Genomic DNA, 27,859 nt, shown 5'->3' with positions numbered 1-27,859 from the left:
AAATAAATCAAGAGCATTGCTCGAGCTTGACTTAGATCTGGGCTCAACCCAACTTAGACTCTTTTTAAGCTCGAATGATTCGAATAGTTTTTCGAATCGAGCTCGAAGAGTAAAATACTAGACTCCAAATCTCACAAGTCTAATCAAATATATATATATATTATTAATTTAGTATTTAAAATATAATATCATGACCAAAATTTAAATTCAAGCTCGAGTATAGCTCGATTGGTAATCGAGCTGAAACTTGAATATTAAAATTTCCTCGATCATAAATCAAGTTTCGAGCTCGAGTATTTCGAATCGAGTCGAGTTTGAGCCTCTAACTACTTGACTCGATTTAGCTAGATTACATCCCTAATCCAGATAGTGTTCCACCAAAGTATGTGTTTAAGGCCCTGGGGGGATGTTCTCGGAGAAATGTAATCCATGCGTCGATGAATCCACGGCAAAAGTGGCATCTACCTCGGCGCTCGGATCCCGAGTGGATAGAATGCCTCGCCGATTATTCTGGCGAGACGTCCCAAGATTCCAGTCGTCGGCGGAGAAATCCATCCCCCGTCTCTGGACGCTTGCGTAAAAATCTCTTTGCTTGCACGTTGCTGGAATTTGGCGCCCTCGAATTTGTCCAGCCGACTGCGTCAACTCAAGCATGCGAAAAGTAAACTGAATTTCATCTTAAACAAAATTTAAATAAGAAGTCAAACATAATGCCAAGAAAAATTAACTAATTCCAGATCGACACCATACTTATAATCTCAAACAAGGGGCATGTCTTGACTAGTGGTCAGTCCTGTTGTACTCTTGTTACCTCAAGATGTTAGGCTAAGGTTTAATCTGGCTAAATCAAGATAATTGCTACAAAGTCCTCTTGATTAGTTATACCTGCAAAGTCAATAGTTTAACCAGAATAAGCCATTGCAGGGCCATGATAATTGATTTTTTTTTAAATATAAAGGAAAAAAACATTTCAATAGCACAAAACCTAGAGTCCAACATTAAGTTGCTATTTATTTGTTTCTGCAAACTCAATGACATTAGTAGGGAGGAACCTAGCATGGCATCCAAGTAAACCATAAATCCACCCTGGCTACATGAAAAGCTGAAGAAGAGTTGATGCGCAAACAAGGACTTCAGAGTAGCATCAGCAATGCATGGATTAAGTACTTGACACAAGATAGAACAAAATGCGCGCTCAACTTCCATAATTCTGTTAGAAAAAAACTTCATGCCCAAGATTTGTGTAACCCAATTGGGTTCCGGTGCAATCGACTGATGCCCTCTGACATGGAGAAGTATCACAACAAAAACAGGAATAAGCTTCCAACGCAGCACCAGTTAAGCATCCAATAGAAACGATAAGAAAGAAATCATTTTATCAGCTAACACGGCACGATGCATTGATAGAGACATGGGAGAGGGCATCATCAGATTCTACAGTTACTAATCACATATAGATATAGCAGGAAATTGCACGGTCCAGCAAGATCAAAACCTGATGCAAGCGTCAGGTCACGGTATCAGAAGCAAGGATTGCATACAGAAAATCATGTTCTTTGACGCAAAGACCATTCCGCCAAAAGAGAGGAGATTACATCACAAATGCAAGGTGACCATCATACAGTTTCAAGAAGCCAATCTGGCAAGTCGCCCAGCTGCCATTAGAAGGAACCTGTCTTCATTTGAAAGGATAGAATGGACATTCATATTGTTCCAATTAGGAATAAAATATGGATATTGTTGATTCCTCTAAATATAACAGAATGCAGTATCAAAGTTCCGAACGAACTTATTTGTCTAATTATCTCCATAAACTTTGTTCTTTTAAATCTGAAGATACATAAAAAAACAAAGCAGAAAACGTGATTACCATGTCTTGGGTTGATTGTTTGTTCTTCCAAGTGAGCAGCAATAAACTCTTCTTTTTTCTTTCCGCCTACACCCTTAGTTCCAAAGAGCTAGAACCAGATATTCAGACCTTTCAGAAAATTTTGGAAGAGATTCTAAGACTTACATGCGTTCAAATCTTCTAATATGTAGTTTTCATGAAAGAAATAGCTTCTGTTCTGTATGCAGGAGAAGATCATTATGTTGCAAAGAAAGGACTGTTTTTAAGTCACTTCTCAAATGACTATGAATAAGTGTTAAATCAAATTAGTACTATAAGTAAAAGTTGATTGATCTTATCTATCATAAGTATATACTATCAATTTAGAGTCCAAGGAAAGCCTGTGACATGAAACATTGCAACTCAAGAAATGTAAAAGAGAAGTTTATCAAAGACTACATAGAGTTATTTTACCTCCAAAAAGAGGGAGGGAATAATTGAAAAGGTGAAATGAGGTTTAAATTTCAAAAAACTCATTCACACTATTTGATTTGTTACAGCATTAATCGCCAGTACTCACCGAGGAGTTCTTTCCCTGAATAAATTTCTAATGTACAAAAAAATGGGATACATGTAGACAAGTTCTAGCTTACGTGTCATGATTCATTAGGAAGTTGTGAAAACGTCCCTGAATTGGGGCTGCACCCTTCAACCATCATGTTTTTATAGACAGAATATGCATTGTCAGTATTACCTGATGCACTATAACCTCGAATAAGAGCGTTGTATGTAAAAACATTAGGCTGGAACCCTTTGAGTTGGAGTTCTTCATACATCTTTCCAGCTTCAGCTAACTTCCCTGCCTTCCCAAGGTTGAGAATTAAGGAATTGTATGTATACAGGTCAGGAAAAATTCCCCTATTTTGCATTTCATTGAAAAGAGCAATGGCTTCGTCTAATCTCTGAGATTTCCCAAGACCATTAATCATTAAATTATATGCGATCAAGTCAGGCTCAAGTCCAGTTTCCATCAGTTCTTCGAAATAGGAGAGAGCATCATCTGCTCTACCCACCATGCAAAGGGTATCGATAAGGATGGTGTAGGACTTCACATCTGGCCTAATTCCCTCCCTGACCATCCTTTCATACCATTTGCAAGCCTTTTCTGCATCACCAGCCTTCCCAAATCCATTTATAAGAATATTATAGATTGCACTGTTAGGCTTGCATCCATAGTCCACCATCTCATTGAACATGTCTTCTGCCTCATTCATCTTTCCCGATTTCAAGAGCCCATCAATAAGAGGACCATATGTACATGGGGTGGGTGAGAAATCTCTACTAATCAAATCATAGTAGAAATCAATAGCCTGATCTAATCTTTTAGACTTGACAAGGCCTGAAATGACTATATTGTAGGTTATGTTGTTCGGTTCACATCCCCTTGCACGCATCTCCTCATACAACATCAACATCTGCTCAATCCGCATAGACTTCCCCAAAGCATCCATTAATGCATTGTAGGTGAAAACATCTGGAGTACAGCCAACCTTTTTCATTTCCATGAAAAGACCTTGAGCAATCTCCATAAAATGGGATTCTAGGAGTCCAGTGATAAGAAGATTATATGCTTCCATGGTTGGTGATATTCCATAGCTCTTGAATTTCTCAAATAGTTTGTGTGCATCAACAGCTTTCTTATGCTTACAGAGAAACTTAATCAGAGGGCATAATAAGTAGTCATTTTGATAAGCACCACTTGTAGCAATCAATTCAGAAAATTTAACTGACTGATCATATCCAGCTTCACCTAATATCCCTTCCATTAGAGCTTCCCAGGAGAACCTATCTCTCTGAGCATCGGGCTGCATAATATATTCTTTGGTGATTTGCAAAGCATTCTTTGTCTGTCCATTTTTAATGAAACTTGGAAGGATGCTGCACAAAGTTACAAAATCAGGTATGCAAACTTTTCTCATCTGATGAAAGAGCCACAATGCTTCATTAACTCTATCTTCTGTAGCTAAACCATATATCACAGTGTTGTAAGATAAAAGGTCAGGCATACAGTCCTTCTCTGTCATCCCGTAAAGAATGTCCAAGGCAAGATCCACTTCCCCATTTTTGGAGAGACAATCCAGCAGAGTGTTGTAAGTTATTGTATTTGGAGGACAATTGTGACTGCTCATTTCCCGAAACAAATCCATCACCTCTTGAACTCTACCCTCCTTTCCCAGTCCTGCCAATAGGGTGTTGTAGGTCACCACAGTGGGCTCAAGATTCAGCTCCTTCATTCTGTGGAACAGTTTCCAAGCTTCATCCTCTCTTCCTGCCTTGTAGAGCGCATTGATCAGAGAGTTGACTGTAATCTCATCCGGTTTGCACCCACTTTCTATCATCTCAGAGAATATCTTCACAGCTTCATCAACTTTCCCAGCCTTATTGCAGCATTTAATCATCATATTATAGGTGATAGCATCTGGAGAGAGTCCAACAGCTCTTAGTTCATAGAAAACTTCTTTTGCCTGTCCAAGCCTTCCTGACTCAGCGAGACCATACAAACATGCATTGCAGGCAACAATATCTGGAACAACCCCCTGACTCTTCATAATCTCATACATACTGAAAGCTTTCTCGAACTCTCCACACTTCCCATAGTAATCAATGAAAAGGATATAGGTGTAAGCAGATGGTTTCAGTCCCTGAGCATCCACATGATTAAAGAGCTCTTCAGCTTCATCCAATCTATTTGCTCTCAGGAGACCACTGATCAGTGTGTTATAGGTCTGCAGGTTAGGTGATATGCCCTTCTTTCCCATTACACCCAACATTTCAGAAGCTTCTTCGATCCTCCCTTCTTTGCACAAAGCATTTATAACAGCAGTAAAAATAACAACATCGGCATCATAGCCATCAGCTTCCAATTCCCTCCAAAACTCCCACACTGATTCCAAATCACCAGTGTCTCCAAACTTGTCCAGCAACGTAATGTAAGTCACCCTATCGGGTTTCTGATCACTTGACTTCATCTCCCAGAACAACTCCTTGGCTCTATCGAGCTGCCCAGCTTCACAGAGAACTTCTATAAGTACAGTAAAAGTCACGACATCAGGTCGGCACCCCTCTTCCTCCATTCTCCTCAGAAGCCCATAAGCTTCATCGATCTTTCCTGCTTGACCAAGCACCCGGATGCAAATGGTGAAAGTGTACACATTCGGTCTCAATCCCAAACCTTCCATCTCACTCAAAAGCCTCAGCACAGCTTCGGTACCCCTCCTCTTCCCTAGCGCCACCATGAGAGCAGAATAAGTCTTCAGACTTGGTGTTATCCCTTCCGATATCATTTCCCCATAAACTTCCATGGCCTCCCTGACAAAACCGGATTGGAGAAGGAAATGTATCAAACCATTATAAGAAAATGCATTCAACACAAATCCTGCTTCCCTCATCCTTGACAGAGCAAAGGGGGCACTCCGGAGTCCTCCTCGGATGCGGAAAGCTTTAAAGATCGTCAAGAAGGTGGTTGTGTTCCTCTTTACAATTTGTTGCTGCATTAAGTCAAACACCAGAGCCATGTCTTCCACTCTACCATGAATCCTCAAGAATTCAAGCATGTAATTGTAGGACTCGGTCGTGTGAACGATCTCGGGCTGCTGCGCTATCGACTTGAAGATCGACAGCGCCCGGACTGGGTCCGAAATCGACTTGAGAATATAGACGACATTATCCGAATTCACACCATCTTCCTGTTTCTTCTTCACTCTGATGCCGTGGGAGTTTGTCCCGCCAAACCGACGAAGAATGAGATGGTTTTTCTTGAATTCGCAACGGTAGATGAAAGGACCGGATGATGGGAATAGATTTGAGATCCTAATTTTTCGCCTGCTGAACAGAGCCAAGTGACCGAAAGCTGCAGTCTCGCCATTGGTTTCGAGACCCTTGCGATTGCTACAACAAATACTGGAGTAGCCGAGCTCTATAACGCTCGAAGCCATTGAAAATTTCTTGAAGTAAAAAAAAAATCTCCGTTTCTTCTATGGTATTATCTCTATCACATACCAATCCTTTCTCTAGACTAAAACCAATAAGCATCACAGACATATACACAAGGCGAAAGAAAGGAGTTTTGCATCCCCTCACCTGCCCTCTTGGGTGCTGAGAAAGCCTGAGAAGGGGTGACGCGAACGCCCATGAGTGCTGTGTTTCCCTTCCAAGCTTTGAGAATGGGCAAGTGAGGTTTTGCGAATGAATTTGTGGTGCTTTGTTCGCCATCCGCCGATATTTGGATTCTATCGTTCTGGGTTCAGTTCACCTGTCCGTGTAGTTACCTCCCAACGACTCCGACCATTCGTTCTGGAGTCACAGATTTTTTTTTTCTTCTTTTTTTGGGATATAAAGGAGACAAATATCGGCAAGCAGAAAAGAAAGTTACGTGCCACCAAGATGGTGGCCTAATGGTACTGGGCAGCAATTCTAACCACAAGGTCCCAAGTTCGAATCGCTGCGGCGATGATTAAATTGTAGACCGGAGCTCACTACTTTGGCCACTGCTTGGACTTGTGGTGTTGGACCGCTCTTGAACCGCTAGTAGCCGGGGTGGTGCCGGGTCTGACGTACTCACACGTGGGACTCGAGCCAGAGCTCAGAGGAGTAGCTGAGCCGGGCCTACGGGTAGGGAGGGTATGAGTAAAACGGGTCGGGTGCCCAACACACGGCCATTTCTGCCTGCATCAAACATTCTCCTGGCGGGGCGGGGGCCCAGTGGGGCTGCTACGCGGGGGTGGGCTTGTCCCTTCCTCCCTCTACCCCTTTTTTTTCAGCAAAAAAAACAAAAAACAAAAAAAAAGTTACGTGAAAAGAAAAAATAGCAGAGCAGCTGGACGGCAAGCATCAGGGGAACGCAGTCACAGACTATCATGCAAACAGAAACAAGAACATGAGGACATGGCAAATCCTGATAGTTCTTGGCCATCCAATCCTCTGCTTTGTCACCCTCGCGATGGAGATAGAGATTGAAATGGTACTATTTTTAATCAAATTTGATGTTAAGCTCGTCATTCAGAAAAATTTATCAAATTATATTGTAACTTGTCATGCATTACATCTATCGAGCCGCAGTTATTTATGTTTGGAAACATTGCCTAAAAACTTCTATATTTTTAATTTATAAAAATTTTATAAAAAATAATTTATTAGAATAAAATTAGGTGATTGGAAAGAGCTTCTTTGGATCAAGGCGTATGATATATACTGCCTTAAAAACGTGATTCGCCTTCTGCGCACAAGTCTGCAGCGATGTCGTCCCTAAAGTACAACAATCCGACTTAGGATCATCCTTTAACGAGTACAATCATTGTGGAGGCTTGATCGGTCGACTCCTTCATATGTCCAAAAAATAAAAAAGAATAGAAAGTTGATGTGAGGACCTGTGCGGGCGTGTGTTTGGTCCCACATCGGTTATTCGCTGGGTAGATCTTGGGTACTTATACAGGATCAAGGAACCCAAACAATAACTTCCGGCTAGCCATTTTGGGTGAGGTCCTGGGTTGTTACAAATAGTATCAGAGCGGACCCGGCCCATAACTTATGTGGACTAGGGGACACTGCAGCACGGATCCATTGGGGTTGACCACGTACCGATCGTGGTGTTTGTGATTAGATTTGAATGGATTTGAACCCTTAGCCTGACGAGGACGTCAGGGCTTGAACGGGGGAAGTATGTGAGGACCCATGCGGGCGTGTGTTTAGTCCCACATTGGTTATTCGCTGGGTAGATCTTGGGTACTTATACAGGATCAAGAAACCCAAACAATAACTTCTGGCTAGCCATTTTGGATAAGGTCCTAGGTTGTTACAGTTGAAGGGTGGAAAAACTCTCTATCTGTAAAAAAACTCTTAGGAGACAGAGTATCAGTGAGAATGAGAGAAATCGGATTGCTTTTGAATTAATCTCAGAGGAGTCTATTTATAAATTCTATCTAGAAAATCAAACATTAAATATATATAATGTTTCAAAAATACCGTATCTTTTCAGAAATCAATATTCTCTTTCAAAAAGTCACAGCTCTTTCGAAAGACGTATCTCAAAAAAAAGGCATTTTAAAGTATTTGAAGCGACTAAAATTTAGTTTTTTTAATTAAAACTCCAACAACTTAGCTGTTTGGAGTGTCTCTTTTTTGGAAAAAATTATATCCTACATATTGTGCATCATGTGACCATGCACGCCACCAATCATAACTGTTCGTTTCTATAACGATGCACCGAGGTAAGTGCTTGATGAATAGAGTCCATAGGAACGCGAGCAGCAGTGTTTGTGAAAGATTTGAGAAGAAGGGCTTGGTCAATCGTACCAAAGCTATATATTCATTCTCTTTTTATATATAAAGTCATTTATAGATTAAGAATACATTCCAAATATACATCTTTTGATATAGCAATCATACAGCTAGAAGATTCCTAAAAATAATCCTACAGCTGCGCTACATCCTTTGATATAGTAATCATACAGCTAGAATTGGTAGACTTGATCAATCTCTATGCTGGCATCCTCATCTAAACCAGAAACTAAAATGGAAGGTTGTTGTCTAACAACCCCCCCCCCCCCCCAAGCAAATGGGGAGGTTACAAACCATGAGCTTGTCCTTCAACAACTGAAATCGGGAGGATGTGAGGCCTTTTGTGAAAATGTCACCAACTTGATCCACGGTAGAGATGTACTGAATACAAACATCCTCGTTTACCACCTTCTCTCTAATAAAATGAAAATCCACCTCAATATGTTTCGTACGAGTATGATAAACTGGATGGGCAGCAAGTGCAATGGCACTTTGATTATCACACCAAACAGTTGTTGGTGAAAGAAGTGGAAGGTGCAAGTCCTTTAGTAACATGCGAATCCAATAAAGTTCAGCCACCACCATTGCAAGAGCCAGATATTCGGCTTCCGTAGTTGATCAAGCGACAACACTCTGCTTCTTGGCACACCACGAGATTAAGCAAGGACCAAAGAAAATACCATAGCCGGTAGTGGACCGTCGATCAGATGGGTCACCAGCCCAGTTCGAATCACAGTATGCATTAAGAGTTAGAGGACCCTTGCTGAAATACAAACCATGTTCAATAGTGCCTTTAAGATAACGCAAAACCTTTTTAACAGATTTTCAATGAATAGCAGTTGGAGAATGAAGATGTTGATAGAGTTGGTTGATTGAATAGGCAAATTCAGGGCGAGTAAAAGTGTAGTACTGAAGTGCCTCGACTATTTGCCTGTAAGTCGTAGCATCTTCCACGGGTTCATCATGACCAAGAGATAATTTTTCACCAGATACACATAGGGCAGGGTATGGTTTCACCCCAATCATTCTTGACCAATGCAAAATATCCAGGATATACTTGATTTGTCATAGATGAAGACCATTAGAGTCCCAAGAGGCTTCAATTCTAAGAAAATATCCAAGGTTGCCGAGAGTTTTGAGTGCAAAATCTTGCTGAAGTTGTTCAGTTACAGCTTAAATGAACTTAGGACAAGAGCCAGTAATCAGCAAGTCATCAACATAAATTAGTATAAAGATATGTATCTGCCCATGGTGATAAGTAAACAGAGAGCTGTCAACTAAAGAACCTTGAAAACCAAGATCCAGTAGACTATTAGAAAGTCTAAGAAACCATGCTCTTGGGCTTGCTTGAGGCCATACAGTGCCTTTTTTAGGCGACAGACATGATTAGGAGTAGCAGGATCGAGAAAGCCTTGTGGTTGCTCGATAAAAACTTCTTCTTCAAGATTTCTATGAAGGAAAGCATTGGAAACATCATACTGCAAAATAGGCCAACCAAAAGAAACAGAGAGATAAAGAACCACACACACAGTTGCCGGTTTGATTACCGGACTAAACATTTCAGTAAAGTCCACACCATCTACTTGTTGAAAATCTTTGGCAACCAATCTCACCTTGTAACGATCAACACTTCTATCTGCCTTCTATTTTATTTTGTAAACTCATTTGGTGCAAATGATGTTGTGACTAGCAGGCCAAGGGACGAGATCCCATGTATCATTAGCTATCAGTGCATCATATTCCAATTGCATAGCATTCTGCCACTCTTGAGACAAAACAACTTGAGAAAAGGTAGTGGGTTTAACAATATTAAGCACACTGTTATATGCATGTACAGGATGATTAGAGGCATAGAACATTTGGAAATCAGGAAATTATTTGGGTCAAATAGAACCAGTTCGGGATCGGGTCAACATTTGATGTTGGGTCGCATTGGGTACCTCAGGAGGTTCGGTTTCGGGCATAATTATAGATAAGGGGGAAGCGGTTGCTGGTGGAGGACTTGGTTCAGGTGGGTGTCTGGTATGGGTTGTCGAAGACAAAGTGGGTGACATTTGAGTTAGTGAAGATGGTTCTTCCTCTGGAGGCTGATTAAGCAGTATATTAATTTGAGAGTAAAAGGGTGAAAGGTCAGAGGACATACCTGGCACGGAGGCATTCGGTGTAGCAAAGGAGGTCCATCCTTTTGCTGGTAAGTTTTGCTCATCGAAGGCCACAATGCGAGTGATGTGTATTTTGAGAGATTGGGTCTAAGCATCGATAGCCGTGATGGTGGGAGGAATATCCAAGAAAAATGCATTGTTTATCCTGAAGGCTAGCTTGTGATTCGTGTAGGGTCTCAATAATGGGTAATAGGCACATCCGAAGGTCCTCATTAAAGAATACTCTAGGTTTTTCTCAATCAATTTTGCATAGGAAGACGTATTAGTCTATATAGGTGTGAGAAACCTATTAATAAGGTACACAGCTGTCATAAAGGCATCAACCCAGAATTTTGTAGGTAAATGTGATTGAGCTAAAAGTGAGAGACCGACTTCCATAATATGTCTGTGTTTTCTTTTAGCCAAACTATTTTGCTGAGAAGTATAAGGATATGAAAGGCATTGATGGATACCACATTTATGAAGAAAATCTTGAAATTGGTTTGAGAGATATTCACCACCATTATCACATTGGAGTTGTTTATCATTGTAGAGAAACGATTTTCAACAGAAGATTTAAAATGCAGAGAACATGAGAACATTTTGGATTTATTTTTGAGAGGGTACAACCAAGTGAATCTAGAGTAATCATTTATGAAGATAACATAATATCGATGACCCTCAGAAGATGATATAGGAAAGACCTAAACATCAGAATGAATAAGTTTTAATTTAGACAACATAGTACGGGAAGACTCACCAAAAGGTAATTCTTTAGCCTTTCTCAATAAACAAGTTTCAAAAATAGACTCAAGGTTAAAGGATCCACAAACAAGTAAATCAAAAGTCTTAACTACATTTTTGGTGACTTGGGAGGAAGGATGACCAAATCTCGGATGCCAAACATCAAGTGTAGTCCGAACACCGAAAAAACTAGCATGAGACCGAAATTTATTAATAGATTTTTGATCAACTTGAATAGGATAGAGACCTCCTTCACTCCGCCCTACTGGCAACGTTCGTCCCGTGCGATTGTCCTTAACAAAAAATTGAGAGTAGCAGTCATTATCTAAACAAAGCTTATTAATATATAAGAGATTAACTGCTGCTTGCGGACAATAGAGGACATTTTGTAAGCGTAGGGATGAGGTGGACGCCTGTAACGTAAGTTTACCAGTGTGCTTAATTTGTAAACGATTACCATTACCCATAGCTACTTTGTCATCTCCATGATACGGCTCAAACAAGTGAAGGTTCGAGACATCCGCTGTGACATGTTGATTAGCACTGCTATCTATGTACCAAGTGTTGTCCTCATGAAGAGAATTGGAATGAGCCGCCATAGCCGCCAATTGTTGAGGAGGGTAACGACCTTGGTAATTATAGTCATAGCGGTGAAAACAGTCACGTGTTATATGACTCTTTTTCCTGCAAATTTGACAAGCATAAGGGTCAAAATCTTGAGTGTTTGCCCTAGCAAGAATTCGATTTGGAACGGGTTTGTCAGCTTGAGTGGGTCTCTGAGTCGGAATGGGAGCAGCATTGGGACAAGGTTGCTGCCAATTCCTCTTATTCTTCTTTCGGTTCTTTCCTCCACCAAATTTATTTGCCATTATAGCAAAGTTGCCGTGATCATTTTGCACACTTCTCTGCTGATTTTCAAGCGAGGCTTCAAATGCAAATAATTCTGATTGAAAGTCAGTGAGTGAAAGTGACCTCTCACGTTGTGCAAAATAAACATTGGATATAAAAGGAGTATATGCTAAGTTGAGTCCTCCAAGAATATGAGAAATCAAATCTTTATCAGTCACGGGCTTTCCCACGGCCGTCAATTGGTTCGCAAGGACCTTTACTCCTTCAACAAACTCAGGACAACTCTTGTCTCCTTGCCGTAGATTCTGCAATTGGCGTTTCAGTTGATTCACATTCGAGGATGAGAGGGAAGCGAAGCGATTTACCACGGCCAGTCATGCTTGTCGAGCAGTTTTGAGACCATAAACCAAGGATAGAACCTTCTCCGAGATTGTGGACCTCATCCAAACTAGGACGAAGTGATTTTTCTAATTTCAGATGATAAATTCTGGATTAGAAGCAGGAGCAGCAGTCCCTACAGCTGGTAGGAACTCTTCTAGGCATGGTTCTGTACCATCCACAACATCCAGAAGACCATGAATATCAAGGCACCTTCAACTTGAGAGGACCAATTTAAATAAGATGATGGCCCTTCAAGCTTCACCGAAATAAATTGAACAAGATTGTTTGGGGGAACGAAGGCCGAGGTGGAAGACATTATTGTGGGTAGGATCGGGCGTGAGCTAAGTCAAGCTCTGATACCATAAAAGATTTGAGAAGAAGGGCTTGGTCTATCGTACCAAAGCTATATATTCATTCTCTTTTTATAGACAAAGTCATGTACATATTAAGAATATATTCCAAATATACATCCTTTGATATAACAATCATACAGCTAGAAGACTTCTAAAAATAATCTTACAGCTACGCTACATCCTTTGATATAGCAATCATATAGCTAGAATTGGTGAACTTGATCAATCTCTATGCTGGCATTCTCATCTAAACCAGAAACTGAAATGGAAAGTTAAATAGCACGTTGTTGTGTAACAATTTGACGGCATGCACGACAGTATAGGTATATTTTCTTTTTTTATAGGGTTCACGATGGCGACCTCACTATAAATCTAAAAAGGATAAAAAAATCCCTCACTTTTTGCTTTTGATATCTTTTGTCAATATTGCAGGACAAAAAAAAAAATTTAATCATTCTTTCGACGCAAAAGATACAACTCTAATCCTGCAAAACGGCACTGCTATTAATTCCGTGCTGATGTGGCAGTGCCGGATGGACATACCACCATCAGCACATAGCTACTAAATAAAGCTTCTGAAAAGTATTACTCTTTTCTTGAACACACCTGACGCACCAGCAACGTTTTAAGCAACACACAAACCAACAAACGTGTCATGTTGCGATTGGGTGATTTTTTAGGTACCTTTTGGGTTCCTCGCGTGAACTCGTGCACAGCCTGCAACAACGAACCGAATGCCGTGCATCACTCTCACAAACCGGTCCCTTACGCACGGACAGTATCTAGAAAGACCCAAAACTGTTTCATGCGCCTTTCAAGGGCTCTGCTTTTCATGATTTCACTGATGCTGAAAATATCTCCCAAATTTCCGCGCCATAACGAGAGAAAATCCATGATGCAGTGAAAATAGAGCCTGATTAGAGTGCCTCCCCAATTCTTTAAATTGATGGATTCTCAGTTTTGACTCTTCTTATAGACTGGTAAGATGAACGAGAGCGATTTTCTCGGCATGATCTTACGACTTTTGAAGCCTATCTTAGGCTTGAATTCCTTACTAAAGCTCTTTCATTGCTAAAAAGAGATAAACTATTTTCTTCATGGAGCTCGGCGGGTTTCATTAGTCAAGCCAAGCCCTACGGCGGTTGATCAAAACTATCACTCTCGGGAGCACTAAGGCGAAGCGTAGCGGAGACGCGGTAGCTCAGGCTCCGCCGGTCCAAATCCTAGACCAAACATTTGAAAGCAGAATGAACAACGTTTGGCAGATCGGACCGGACCGCATACTCCTCGCCCGGACGGTCGGGGCTCGAAAGCAGCTGAAGTCTCCTGAACCTTCCGGTCAGATTCGCCTCGGTCTATCGCTAGCAGCTCCTCGCCCTCGCTCGTCTCTTCTCACCAACAACCAATGGCCGCAATCCTTGGGACTCCGGCTCTCCTCTTCCCCTCGCCGAGGCCGGCCGTCGCATCTCGCGAGACTCCGAGGAGCGTTGCGATCTTCTTTCCTAATCAGAGGCTCGCAAGGCCTCTACGTCTAAACCTATCCCCTTTCCCCGAAAGACCTCTACGCTTCCCAAGATTTCCGCCCTTAGCTGCTGCCAATGGAGATGCCACAGAAACCGACGTGGTCGAAGAAACTGCGGCCAAGGTATCGTTTTCTGGCTCCTCTTTAAATATTGGGTAGAAGCTCATAAGAATTTGTACTGGGATTTATTATTCCAAATCAAGATTCATGGTTTTCTTTTTCCTTTTCTTTTTCTTTTTGTGTGTGTGTGTGTGTGTTTGGGTGGGGGGAGGGGGGTTATAGTTCTGCGTCAATGAATCTTCTCCTTTATCATCTTGGTCTTTTTTGATATCTTTGTTTACATCAAGTGTTCGGTTATATGATTGTGTGGGTTTGTGATTGGTATGCAATGATTTGTTTTGGTGTTGATCTGTTCAACTTTTCCCCTGCGAGTGTAGGTTTTTTGCTAAATGTTACGACGGTCTGCCATCATGATAATTTTTATTTAAGTAGGTTAAAGGATAGGAAGAGTTGAGGAGGAGAAATAATCTAGATTTAGTTGTTATTGATTTAGAGAAAGCATTTAGTTATAAGTAATATAGTTGGCTTATGGGCTGAAGGCCTGTCCAATCATATCTGAGATCATTTTCAATATCAATAAGGCACCGATTGCTCATCGGTAGTAGTTGCCGTGAGATTTTTGCACCCAAAAGATGATTAGTGATGGGAAAAATATTAGGCACCTCGACCTCATATCAGACCAACTTCTTTGACCTTGGTATAAACCGAAGTAGGGGACTTTGGCCCTGCCAAGGAGCCAATCAGTTGAAAGGCCAATTAGCACGTCCCGACAAGAATTGACATCCCTCGTCCCGACAAGAATTGACATCCCTGACCACCGGCAAATTTCGGCAGCACTGCAGTCGGCGTGCAATCAGTGTTGTACGCCATCCACAAGGAATGATACCCACGCCGTAAACATAGGACTGGCCATTAACGCATGTCGCATCAACTCAGAAAACGACAAAATAAATTGCTCTATATAAGGAGGCAATTCGGGGGACCTCAGGTATGTCATGTTTACCCAGAGCACACTATTCTGCTGAAATTTCTTTCTTTCATACTGTTGCTTCTCTATCCTAACTTAGGCATCGGAGGGCCCTCTGCCAAAAACTCTCTAGCAAGCGGACTTCTTGCAGGCCATCTCCGGAGGAGATCAGTTCCTACTGACCTTAGGGTCATCCGAGCTGCACTCCGACCTCGTTCGAGATTCAACGACAACAATTAGAATTAGCTTTAATCCATTGTATGCTTGCATTTCTCCTATGGGGAACCTTTAGTCATTTTGGTCATTGGTCAAAATTCTCCGGGCATGCCAAAAAATGTGGATTCATGGTTCAAAGATGAATTCAAATTAGAGGAAACAATCATTGGATTTAAGTTAGTCGCAACACATTGAACTGCAATAAGTTCAATTATATGGAATCGAAGAAAATCCTCAGTATGAACAAATTTGTTTTTCAGCAAATGGTAGTCACGCTTCGAACCCATCATCCGAGTCGGTCACGTGATACAGCCGCACACTCTCTAGGGCAAAGCCCCAAAAAATATGCAAGGCCCGAAAATTTATTGCAACTTCAATATCACTAAACAATAATGATCTCAATTCATATCAAATAACAAAGCCAATCCACTTATAAAATTAAATCATTCAACCAGTATCAGTGATGCTCTATTTATTCATCCCTTTTCCATATGATCTCAATCATAGCCAAGTAACCATAGCCAAGTATTAAGCCACTTGCAATCTGCAACTTTGAAAAGAAAAAGAAAAAAAGGTTATGAGCTTTACAACCCATTAAAATTCTGAATTGCTGCACCATAAATAATAAGAAAATAATCAATTAACAGTACCAAATAAAATTAATTTCGTATCAATACTCGAAAAGCTCATACAAATAATATGCACATAAGTTCTCATTATCATCTTTTCAAATTCACACACACATATATATAACTAATTGTTCAACAACAATTTTTTATGTTATTTCATCCGTTTCTCATTAACTTGATTTTCATGTTTTTCATTGATTAACTTCCGGTTTTGGACTAACCAAGATCATGACTTGATCCAAGACTGACAAAATTTCATGCATAAGCCCATGAAGGCTATGCCCATGCGTTAGCCCATATGCTTAAGCCCGTGGAGCCTATCTCATGCATAAGCTCATGGAGGCTATCGTCATGCGTTAGCCCATGGGCGCTATCCTATGACGAGGTTAGTCCAAACTATGGTCTGCCGAACCGGACCGTATCGGCTGGTTCAGCCCGGCATGGACCGGTCCGGCCTAGAATCAGTATCCGAACAGCATGAAAACCAGTTCCAGCTATTTTCGGGCTGGTACCGACCGGTACGCGTGCGTACCGGCTGCGTGTGGCCTCGTACTGGCCCGTACTGGTACGAATCGGTCGGTTCACACCGGTATCAATTTTTTTTAACCACAGCGAGCGCTGTGGATTTTAAACCACATCGCGCGCACTGTGGTGTCAGAGCATGTGGCCCTTCCTTGGGATAGAGCACCCTGCGCGCGGGGCAGAGCGTCCCGTGCGCACGGGGCCGCGAACCCGTGCATGGTTCTTCGCCCCGCGCGCAGTTCCACCGCGCGCGAGAGTGTTTCTCTACGCTGGGAGCCGCCCCGCCCCGTGCGGGCGCGGGCCAGCTCATTCGCGCAGGGCAGTGCGCCAGTTCGTACCGGACCGGTTCGAACCGGTCCGGTAGGCGACCGGTACGCCTACCGGTACCGGTTCAGCGTACCTTGATCCAAACTATATTTTTTTTACCTGATTTACATGTTATTCTTGTCAAATCAGTTACCACTTATACAATGAATTTTTCTCAAATTCAAGATGTTTTTGTTCACGTAATTATGTTCTCAATATCTGATATGTATAATAACCATACGAATATATTTGTACTAAAAACATATCATCACATGCCAAACTAAAACCATCGATGCAAATCTCACGATGCAAATCCAGCAGTACAAACCAATATATATATATATATATATATATGGTGATTGAGTATAAAAATTCTTACCTTTATCGTAATCCAACCCAGCTACAATGCTACCAATCCATACCTAACATGTCCAGTCAATTTAATATCAATATAACACCAACTTATTCCTTATCAATCACTCGCCATATCAATGAATCAATTGCTCAGTAATTACCTAATTTTACAATTACAATACTTGAATTACTCATATTCTCTATTCTTCTTTAATTAAAATAAAGGGTCGGGGCCTTACCTCAATTTAGAAACTAGAGTGTAGAATCTTGTTGGGTTTCTTTCTTTCCGGATGATTGTAGCCCTATACAAAATTAGGGCTAGACTATGAAAATAGATTTGTATAGGAAGATATATGAGGCCAGCTAGATGACAACGCTCAATTGTTCGAATCAGTTAGTACAATGTAACTCAATCTATCTGATCAAGAAATATATATCCAATCAAGAAAAAAAAATAGATCCGGGGTTATTAATTATGGATCCAATGGTAGTTGACAACAATTGAGTGCAGGACTGACATGATAGACTAGGTAACAGCATCCGATGATCTGGATCGGTCCGCTCTGGTCAATCAAATTAGTTAACTTATGAAACAAGAATCAGACTATGATATAGGTAACACAATAAAGACTAATAATGATAGAGTCCAACGGTGCTTGGCAATGGTCAGGATAAAGCTAGCGCGACGGGTGGTCGCAGCGACACTGGTCTAGGACCCTCTATTGGGGTCAACCTGGGTCCATAAAGGAAATCTGGGACCTTCCTGTTGGGTCCATAGAATCATGTAAAGAGAGAGAAACAAAGGAAGAGAAAACTAAGAGAGAGAAAAGAGAGAGAAGCCTCTTTTCTTCCCTAAAATAGGGGAGAGCCGTTCTCTACCTTTCTATGGTGGCGGCCAAAGCGGCCTACTCCAGTGGCGGCGGCCCAAGGGTCCTTCGGCCGCAGCCTTGCCGGTGACAGTTGCTGTCCGGCACAAGGAAGAAGGGAGGAAGACAAGATGAATCATGAAAAAATTTGGCCTAGATCACAGCCGATCTCCCTGATCGACGACCACATGATCTCAGTGCTCTCGGAAGGTGGCGAAGCTTGGCCTATTCCGGCGGCCGATGGCTGCGAACATAGGAGGAAGAGACGCCGAAACAAGGTACCCCTATTTTGGATGAATTCCGACGACTTGCCAGCTTAATTCCAAGGCTGCAAAGGCTAGAAAATTGGGGAAAAGGAAGAGAGAGGTAGATGACACTCACGTCGGTCCAACGAGGCGGTCCGACGACTCCTTCTGGCGAAGATTCAAGGAAGAAATCCGGAAAAGAAGCTTGGGTTGCGCGGGTATTCCTTAAGAGACTGGTGATGGAATTCAACAGAGGAGGTGGAGGATTTAAATAGAGGAATCCTAGAATTCTAGTCGAACTCAGATTGCTCTGGGAGTCTCTGACTCCATCGGGATCGGGGGAGGAAGAAGACTCTCACCAGAGTCTCTCCGCCCTGATCATGTCACTGTGCACGGTCAGGCTTGGGCCTGGCCTCTTCGGGCCTGCCCACAAGCCCAAGAAAAATGTTATTACAGGTCATCCAACAACTAAAGTGATCAAAACAGCTGCATATGTTGCCCATGTAAATAAATTATATTAGCTCCCACACTACCCAACTGCTATCTGCTGTATAATTCCCATTCAAGCACCAAAGATTAAGGAGACACAAGTTAGTTGCCATGTTGCTACATCTGTATTATTTAACAGAGAACCTGTCAATCCCCCAGTTACCTCCCCTACCTCCTTGCTCTTGTTGTTCTCATCCTCTCCATATAGGGCTAGTATAAGTATGTTCCAGTTATCTTTGGTGATATCATATCATTGAGGTTCAAAATTTCATCCAAGGCTGAAACGTATAGCTTTAGTATCAAGGCTACTTCAACCAGGATACCAACACTAGTGGATCACCATTCTCATTGTCCATCCATCATAATTTGTCAATATTACAATTCTCACGAGTATGGCACATTTACCTTTATACCGCAATTGCAATAAGCACCAAGGTAGTTAGTTGCCTTTCTTTTCATTCTCCAACTATGACTATCTTAATCCCTCTGCTCATTATAGTGGCTGTCTTTTCAGGTTTCATGAGAACAAAATATTGTCTTCGAACATTGATCCCCTACCTCACTACAAGGGGTATGTGATGGCCTGGTCAGAGCCCAGTCCACTTAACCAGCCCAACCTGGATGTTGGACTCGTGCATGCGCCGCACACGATGAGCAACAACAGATTTCCGAAAGGAGTCTGCTTTCACATCCGAAGCTGGCGACTTTTAGTAGAAATAGGAGACCTAGGGCCGCTAGAACGCTTCTAGTGCTGCTAGAACCCTAAGTCACATCTATAAATAGGACCCCCTCTCCTCTATGACCCTCCACCGACGATCATCACACCTCCTCCTTTCTTCTTTCTCCCTCTTTCTTCTTTCGAACTCGTTGTTCTCTAGCATTGTGCCCGTCGAAAATCGAGGCCGGAGTACATTGCCGGAGTCGAGGTTTAGCAGCTTGGTCTGGTGAAGTTTGAAGGTCTAAAGCGAAAGAGGTAAGTAAATCTTACACTTCTTACTAGTTTTCGAACTTGTGACACCGACACCCCTAATTAGTTTTTAAATTTTCCCATATTTTTTATGCTTATGCTTTATATGAAAATACAAAAATAATGTTAAATATTGACTATATCATGTTTGCTTAAAATCAAAGATCAAGCATATGATATTACGAATTTGAACCCTATAAAGCCATTTAGTATTTTATTTATATATAATTTAAGAAAATATGGCTCCATAAATATTTATTATTAATGGCTTGTCTATGAACTATGAACTCCATATTTATAAAATTTATATTTTTTTGTTATGAAAAGAACTATTTCATAATTTTTTACTGTTAAAGACTTATTTATGAATTTTGAACCCTATAAAGCCATTTAGTATTTTATTCATATATAATTTAAGAAAATATGACTTAAGAAAATTTGATTTTAAGAAAAATATGACTACGGGCTCTCAGATAGCTGTATACAACCCTCGCCAGCGGGTTACAGTAGCTTGGCATGCAACCCTTGCTAGCGGGTTACAGTAGTTTGGCATACGGTCCTTGCCGGCGGGTTACAGTAACTTGGCATACAGCCCTCACCAGCAGGATACAGTAGTTTGGCATACAAAACAATAGTAGCTTGGCATACAATCCCCGTCAGCATATTAAAGTAGCTTGGCATACAATCCTCGTCAGCATATTACAGTAGCTTGGCATACGACCCTCGCTAGTGGATTATAGTAGCTTGGCATACTACCCCACCAGTGGGTTATAGTAGTTGGCATGATATTACGACCCTGTCACGATTGTAATAATGACAACATTTAGTCTGAGAGAATTATTAAGAAATATGATGTGGCAAAATAAGAAATAATTTATGACTTTATAAAGTTAGCATAGTTTATGATTTTATTTATGCATTGGGAATCATATGTATGTAATTTGCATGATTTATGCATATGCAAGACCAAATTGATTTGTAATTATACCATTATTATGAAATATTCTATTTTCTAATGGTAGTTATCTCCTCTAAATGATTTATTGATGCATGTAAAATTTTATGCTTGATTCGGTAAGGTAGTGAAAGGTTTACTTATTGAGTTGTGTAGCTCATATCTCTTTTTATGTCTCTTTTTAGACAAATAGGATCACTAGGAATGAAAGATGGTTCAGGCTTGGAGTTTGCACTAGCAAGCTTGGCGATTTTGTAGAAGAATTTTAGTATTTTAATTGACTATGAATTTATAGTTGATGACTTTCTGAATTTTTAGAGTTATGGAATTTGGCATTTAAATTTGGATTTAGTCGCTCTGGATCAGCATTTGTTTATATAATTGATGCATGATGGATTTGGATCATTTTGCTATACTTTATTTGTGATGGATTTGTGGGTTAATTATGATTGTTGGCTTCGTGTTATCGTGGGCTATATCTCTTTGTAGCATGGTCGTGTCATGTCCCGGATTTGGAGCGTGACAGGTATGTCCAAGGACTGGTTGATAATGACAGTTTTTTCTGGATCTTACATGCACCACTATTTTGGCATCCCCATGCCAAACCCTGATGTGGCCCATCCTATAACTAATTGTTAGAAATAAGAGGAAATGAGAAGTAAATGTTGTGAAGAGGTATTCATTACATATAATAGTCGTAAAATGTACTATTTGCCATTATTATCTTTCTGCCAAGGATCAAGGATTGAAACTGGTCCACTTTGGCTGGAAATGATTCAAAACTTCTAGAAATTTTCAGTTTTGGGAAGTTTCTTTGGTCCAATTTTAATGGAGTTGGCTAGTTTTGGCTGAGTTTGATAGAATATGCTATTTTTCATTTTTTTTTTTTTTTGCAATAATATTTGTGGTAATTTTTGCAGTTAACTAAGTTTGTATCATTTGAGGTCATCTCACCATTTCTTAAGTAAATTTGAGTAAATAGTGCTTATTTCCTGTCATTTTTGATTTCTTGAGTTAAAAAGTTAAAAAAATATTTATGTATGATTAATCTAACCTATGAGAAAATCAGATGTACTTTTTTAACCTTAATCATATGTTTCTGATTTTTTTTTTGGAAAAAACTTGAAAGTATTTGGGTGTCTAGCTCTAAGATATTTAAGAAAAATGTAGCTTTTGTTGGATGTAAAAGAGTCTTTTCGATCTTTAAGATAAACTTTGTAGAGAAACAGAAGGAAAGGGTATTTGTGAAAGACTTAAATTTGGATTTGCTAGAGCTTAACCAAAATCCTTAGGACATTTGGATGAGCTACATCTAACCATAGTCTTTGTTAAGTTATATGCGAACACATGATACTTAATATGATGGTAATTTTTTATATCACATTTCATATTTATGTTGAGTTCTATTTTAGTATAATTCACTGTTTAAGCTATATATTTACACTATTAGGTGTTCAGAAATTAGGTTGTTGTTAAACTGACAATAATAGTTCTTTAACATTTCACTGATTTTTGAATATGTTTATTATTGTTCATACTTTTAGACTTGCAACCTAAGAACACAGATCACAAATTTGATGATTACAAATGATAAAACATGCTTGTATATTTTCTCTTAGTGTATTTTATTTTTTCCTATTTGGCTGGAACTCAAGCCAAAAATATTGAGACAAACAAAACTGTGGAATCCGAAACTTGGCAAGCTTGGCAAAACTGATACCTAGTTTTCAAATCTTGCTCTGTGCAATATTCAGATTTTTTATTGTAGAATATATGGCTCTTCATGGTCAATATAGAATACATAACAAAACTGTGGAATCCGAAACTTGGCAAGCTTGGCAAAACTGATACCTAGTTTTCAAATCTTGCTCTGTGCAATATTCAGATTTTTTATTGTAGAATATATGGCTCTTCATGGTCAATATAGAATACATCGAACCAAATTAAATAATTTTTTTGTGACCCGAACTATGCACGGTTCTATCTAAACTTGGGGGATTTGATGAGAGAGTTTGATTCACTAGTATATATTCTGCAAAGAGGAATCTGAATATTGCATAAAGAGAAAGAAAAGCAATACATTTTAGAGCAATATTTTTATATTACCACTGGGCATATGTAATGAATATGAGAAATAGGCATGGCTGTGAAATTCCAAGTGATTATAGATTTTCTTTTAACCATCTATTTGACTTGACAAATAGACCGCCATGTTTGGCTTATGAACTTGTTTATTTCTCTAGACTAGAGCGAGTAAAAGGTGGATGAAAGGGATGTAATTATTAAAGATGAGAATGATTGTAAGGAGAAGGAAGATGTGAGAGGAAGAGATTGGAAAAAGGCAGGCGGCTAGTTGTGGTCCTTAACTTGTGCGCAACACATGAAAGGTTTCACATCTGACCTTGCATGGCCAAAGCCTAGAGGATTTTTCGATGTATACAATAAGATAAATGAATATCAAATTTCACAACATATGCTTTCTTCTACCTGTTCCACATCATTACTTCCAAAATGGCTGCAGTGGTTTTTGGCATTAAGAAGTATGCCATAACCTTGGTACACGGAGGACCCAAATATAAACTTTCTTTATGTCGTTGCTTGGGAGATATTGCATTGTGGATGGATATTGTCTATGGACAATTTTCTATCCTTTTTGGAATTTGAAGAGGTAGCCACCTTGATGAGTAGTGGAATCGGGATGGTCATCACTGCAGCTCAAGAAGAATATCTGCTTACTAGCCCAACAATAAGCCAGTTGAAATAAACATATTAGATGAAGGATTCAAGGTGCCACACTACTGTGTATGCTTCTTTCTATCTTCTGACTTCTACGAAGTCGCACCTGATTTTCATGGCTTATGATGGAAGAATGGTGAGACTAATGCACCACTAGTCATGGTTAGATTTGTGGCCTAAGTAGCATCAACACTAAAGTTTGTGCCTATGCTTTGGATGAATTTTTGAACCACGATGATGTGGTATCTTGGCTTGCCTGTGACAACTGGCCCATACTCTTTTTGACCCTCTATGGAGTGGGGATGGAGAGGGCAAGAAGGTGATTGAGGTAAGTAGAAACTTGGAATTTCTCTCTTGTAATTGTTTGGATTTATTTTTTTAGTTTCGCAGACAACTTGGTGTATGGAGCTCTATATTGTTTTTAGTTGCTTCTTTAACTTTTATAAGGAAAATTGGCAATTGGTTAGGAATGTAGCATTGGTCTTCGTTCTCCTTTCTCAGTTTTCCTTTTTTCTCCTCCTTCCTCAGTACTCTTGTTAGTAGTTATTTGGTGGGTAGCGAAAGTGTAGCATAAGGTGTGGTTTGGGTCTGTTCATGTAGCTGCGTTGGTTGCTTGGGCTGTTATACAGATAATTGGTTCGACAGTAGGTGTTTACCAACTAAGGGCCTATTTGGTTCCATGTAGTTGAACCTATTGCAATTTAGACTTGGCATTGGTCAAACCAGGATGGTTTCAGAGGAGGCCAAAACTCGATATTAAGGGCCTAGACGACTTTACCTCTGGCTGTCTTCAGCCTGAGCATGGCTCGCCCATTGAAACCTAAAACCTGAATGAGCCTGGTTCGACCGAGCGGACATAGTGGTTGAACCTATTGCAATTTAGACTCGGCATTGGTCAAACCTGGATGGTTTCAGAGGAGGCCAAAACTCGATATTAAGGGCCTAGACGACTTTACCTCTGGCTGTCTTCAGCATTGAAACCTAAAACCTGGATAAACTTGGTTTGACCAAGCGGACATAGTAGTCAGGCATCTGAATATCCCCCTTATGAAAAAGTGATATGCTGCACCGAGCAGGCATTGGACTCTGATATTGGTTGACATCTTATCATCGAAAAAAAAAAGAAAAAGAAAAAGATATTGGTTGATATCTGAAAATTGGATATGTTATTGAGTAGCTATTTCTTTTCTTAGGGTCTCCAGTAGGAGTCCTTTTCTTGTTTGTCGGAAATGATCTTGTTTGTCCTGTTCTTTTGTGGAGGTAAGGTTTTATGTCCCTCTCTTATGGGCTGTTTGGATTCTGATCTTTGTACCATGAATAATTGGTTCAAAGATGGGTTACAATGATTGAAAACAGGCACAGAAGAGATATTCCAAAATTATCAGGATTCTAGATATTGAGGGGCTCACCAAACTTTCCAGCTTCTCTTTTCCTAACAGAAGCTCTAATCGGATGATAAGTTTCACATGACCAAGTAGCTCATGCACCCTTACTCGTCCTCACTGTATCTTTCTTTATATCTGAATATTTAGTACACACATGACAAGAAATGTCAGCTTTGGTTTTCTTCCATTGAATCTTGAACGTTGATGCATGCCATGATGATATTGAGTATGCACAAGGTATTTAATCGCTCTCGTAGTGTAACATTGCTTTCTTAGTTCTAGATTTTGTTATACAATCTATTCTTTTCCTTTCATCAATTTTCTGTTTATGCATAGATTTTTAGATATCATAGTATCCCCCAGATTTTCTCAAAAAATTAAAGTTAAGGAGATTGAAAATCCTTGTAATATTTTGAAAACTTTCTTTGGTGAAAGGAACCCGAGGATGAGATGTTTGATTATGGTGAACACTTATGCTTCCACCATTTGTTTCCCTTGAAACTATAGTTTTCATGTTATATTCATTGTCTCAGAAATTCAAGTATGCATCCCTTTACTTGAGCTAACATACATATATATATGTATATATATAACTCCATCGCAGGCAGATTCAGATGATGAAATCCTCACAGAGGATGGTGCAAACGATGATGTTGCTGATATTGGAGAAAAAGTTGTTTCGGCTGTCATGGTATCACTGCAATCATATAAAGAAGCTTTGGCTAATAATGATCAATCAAAAATTGCTGAGATAGAGGCCTTTCTTCAGTCCATCGAGGAGGAGAAGAATTCTCTTGCAACTGAAGTTGCTTCTTTGTCTGAAGAGTTGTCCACAGAACGGGACCGCATTCTTAGGATCAGTGCGGACTTTGACAACTTCAGGAAAAGGACAGAGAGAGAAAGGCTCTCTTTGATGACAAATGCACAAGGACAAGTTATAGAGAGCTTATTGCCTGTTTTAGACAATTTTGAAAGGGCTAAAATTCAGATAAAGGTGGAGACTGAGGGAGAAGAGAAAATAAACAACAGTTATCAGAGCATCTATAAACAGTTTTTGGAGATCTTTGACTCATTGGGTGTTGAAACGGTGGAAACTGTTGGCAATCCATTTGATCCTTTGGTGAGTTGTCTTTGTTTATAATGTTGAGTTATGCTCCCTTTGTATCTGCTGCCTGCTATGAAGCATTAGAAGTTTCGTTTCCTGCCTAATCCATGAATACACCTGCATGCTGTTCCAACTGCTAGTTTTTCTTAATTTTAATTAGCAAGCTCTATTACATGCATATGGTGCAAGAATTTGTTGTTAGAAATATTAAGTCTTGAGGTTTATGAGCATTTTGACTGACTCTCAACCAGACAGATGCTCTGCTTGTCTTGCTGCCAAATTGGTGTTTGATGCAACATTTGGCATAACTATTCAGTTATCAGTCTAAGCTCGCTAAGGAGGCAAAAGTTTGATTGAAGGAGCTGCATTTATCTTGGAGGCACAGGTTAAATGCCAAAGAGCCTAATTGCAGCAGAATGATGCAAACAACTAATTTTACTTGTGCGCCTGATCTAACAAATACATATAACTTTTCTGTTCATAGTGACAGGAAAAGAATCGTCTGCAAAGGATTTTTTTCTCTTTTTTTTTTTTGTGTAAAATTTAATGCACACACATGCACATGCTATATCTATGTATCTTATTCACATATGTTGCTACTCTTACAAACTTCTATTTTGTCGTAAAAGCTTCATGAGGCAATAATGCGCGAGGAGTCAATGGAGTTTGAAGAAGGCATTATAATTCAAGAATTTCGTAAGGGGTTCAAACTTGGGGAAAGACTCTTGCGTCCATCAATGGTGAAGGTATCGGCAGGACCAGGCCCTGCAAAGCCCGAAGATGGAGGCTCGTCAGCAGATGAAGGCAGCGGAGAAGCAAGTCAAGAAAGCACCAAGGAAGGTGGAGATTCTGATTAATTTGTACTATCGGTTTCTTTAGTTCGTGAATCAATTTTGTAAGAATTATTGTGTTCAGAAGTTCTGAAGCTTTTTAACGTACGGCTGCAATGTATACATGCAGTTCTCAGTATTGCAGCTACTGTTCTTGAGAGGGGGACCCCTAGAGTCATTGTTTGAGGCAATGTGAGATTTCGATGTAGTGTTTAAAGTCATGTTGCTGAACTAGAATAGATAGATACGAGCTCTCCCATCCTGACATGTTTCCAGAAAGTTGTGTTATTTTGCTGAGGTCACCCTTTTTTTTATTTTGTACTCCTAAGATTTTGAGAATGGGATGAAAATCCGCAAGCTGGCCCATGGAAATCCAGTAATCCAAAAGTCCTACTTGTGTCAATACTATCAATATTTGGAAGTCCTGGAAATCCGATTTCAATGGTTACTTAGGACTTAATATTTGCATTCTTCATTACAATGCTGCAGCATAAGGTCCTATACACAATGCGTTTGCATTCAGATCTAATATTAGCATTCTTTAATATTGGAGTTATTTTTGCTTCTATCATATTTGAAGTCCTCCCAGCACTTGGAGTTCCAAGACTAGTTTATTTTGAACATTGTGTGAAACGAAAAATTCGTCACCTTTAGTACTAACATATGGTCAAGGCCTCAAGGGTTTACATGTAAGGCTGCTTCAATTGTATTTGAGCTAATCTCAGCACCTGCCTTGCCGAGATTAGATCAAACTAGAATAATGGTATTCTTACATGTGACCTATAAAAAAAGGTTTTCTCTAATGCTAATATTTGCTGGGGTATAATGTGTAAGATTACTCATCATATTTTTATACAAGTACCATTCGCTTGGCATGCTGAGACTAGGTCAATAAAGTCCAACAGATTTTATAATTTTTGGTTATTTAAGTAATATGATAAATATGATTCTATTATGGCTGTCGCGCTCCTCGTCGTTGTTTGTTTGTTTGTTTGTTTGTTTCTTCTTTTTTTTCTTTTTTTTTTTTTTTTTTTTTTTGCGGTTCATCGGGCTGTCGCACTCCTTTGGCGTAC

At 40.0% G+C, this 27,859-nt stretch overlaps 2 protein-coding genes and 1 pseudogene across 4 annotated transcripts; 1 reads left to right on the top strand and 2 right to left on the bottom strand.

The window, feature by feature from the left end:
- Window positions 1-254: 254 nt before the first annotated feature.
- PGR3 (proton gradient regulation 3) lies at window positions 255-6,089 on the bottom strand. 3 transcript variants are annotated; one of them, XR_015975681.2, is made up of 3 exons: window positions 2,583-6,089; window positions 751-885; window positions 256-636 (listed from the first exon to the last, which is right to left on the bottom strand). XR_015975681.2 is itself a non-coding variant. In XM_088716572.2 (2 exons), exons 1-2 carry the CDS (start codon window positions 5,821-5,823, stop codon window positions 842-844), a joined length of 3,285 nt encoding a protein of 1,094 aa, XP_088572698.2. In that variant the 5' UTR covers window positions 5,824-6,089; the 3' UTR covers window positions 255-841. The 3 variants fall into 3 exon arrangements, 1 of the variants encoding a protein (XP_088572698.2); XR_015975682.2 differs by lacking the exon at window positions 256-636 and adding an exon at window positions 1,053-1,978 and having other exon boundaries at window positions 856-885; XM_088716572.2 differs by having other exon boundaries at window positions 255-885.
- Window positions 6,090-12,015: 5,926 nt separating this feature from the next.
- LOC149768353 (small nucleolar RNA Z247) lies at window positions 12,016-12,119 on the bottom strand (annotated as a pseudogene).
- A 1,353-nt stretch (window positions 12,120-13,472) lies between these two features.
- Window positions 13,473-27,065, top strand: LOC103721768 (uncharacterized). Its single transcript, XM_039119088.3, has 3 exons — window positions 13,473-14,277; window positions 25,456-25,971; window positions 26,586-27,065. The coding sequence occupies exons 1-3, from the start codon at window positions 14,038-14,040 to the stop codon at window positions 26,811-26,813; spliced, it is 984 nt and encodes a 327-aa protein (XP_038975016.3). The 5' UTR covers window positions 13,473-14,037; the 3' UTR covers window positions 26,814-27,065.
- The last annotated feature ends 794 nt before the right edge of the window (window positions 27,066-27,859 follow it).

Source organism: Phoenix dactylifera, chromosome 2, assembly GCF_051530095.1.
Source record: "Phoenix dactylifera cultivar Ajwa chromosome 2, Ajwa_hap1_PhDact_Kaust_v1.1, whole genome shotgun sequence".
Lineage (NCBI taxonomy): Eukaryota > Viridiplantae > Streptophyta > Magnoliopsida > Arecales > Arecaceae > Phoenix > Phoenix dactylifera.
The sequence above is the reverse complement of the archived record's forward strand: the minus strand, read 5'-3'. Positions and strand labels throughout refer to the sequence as shown.

Coding starts and splice junctions, on each gene's coding strand:
- PGR3 (XM_088716572.2), bottom strand. CDS start 5,823: ATGGCTTCGAGCGTTATAGAGCTCGGCTACTCCAGTATTTGTTGTAGC. Junction 886..2,582: donor TCGAGGTTATAGTGCATCAG/GTAATACTGACA, acceptor TTGACTTTGCAG/GTATAACTAATCAAGAGGAC.
- LOC103721768 (XM_039119088.3), top strand. CDS start 14,038: ATGGCCGCAATCCTTGGGACTCCGGCTCTCCTCTTCCCCTCGCCGAGG. Junction 14,278..25,455: donor TCGAAGAAACTGCGGCCAAG/GTATCGTTTTCT, acceptor ACTCCATCGCAG/GCAGATTCAGATGATGAAAT. Junction 25,972..26,585: donor GCAATCCATTTGATCCTTTG/GTGAGTTGTCTT, acceptor TTGTCGTAAAAG/CTTCATGAGGCAATAATGCG.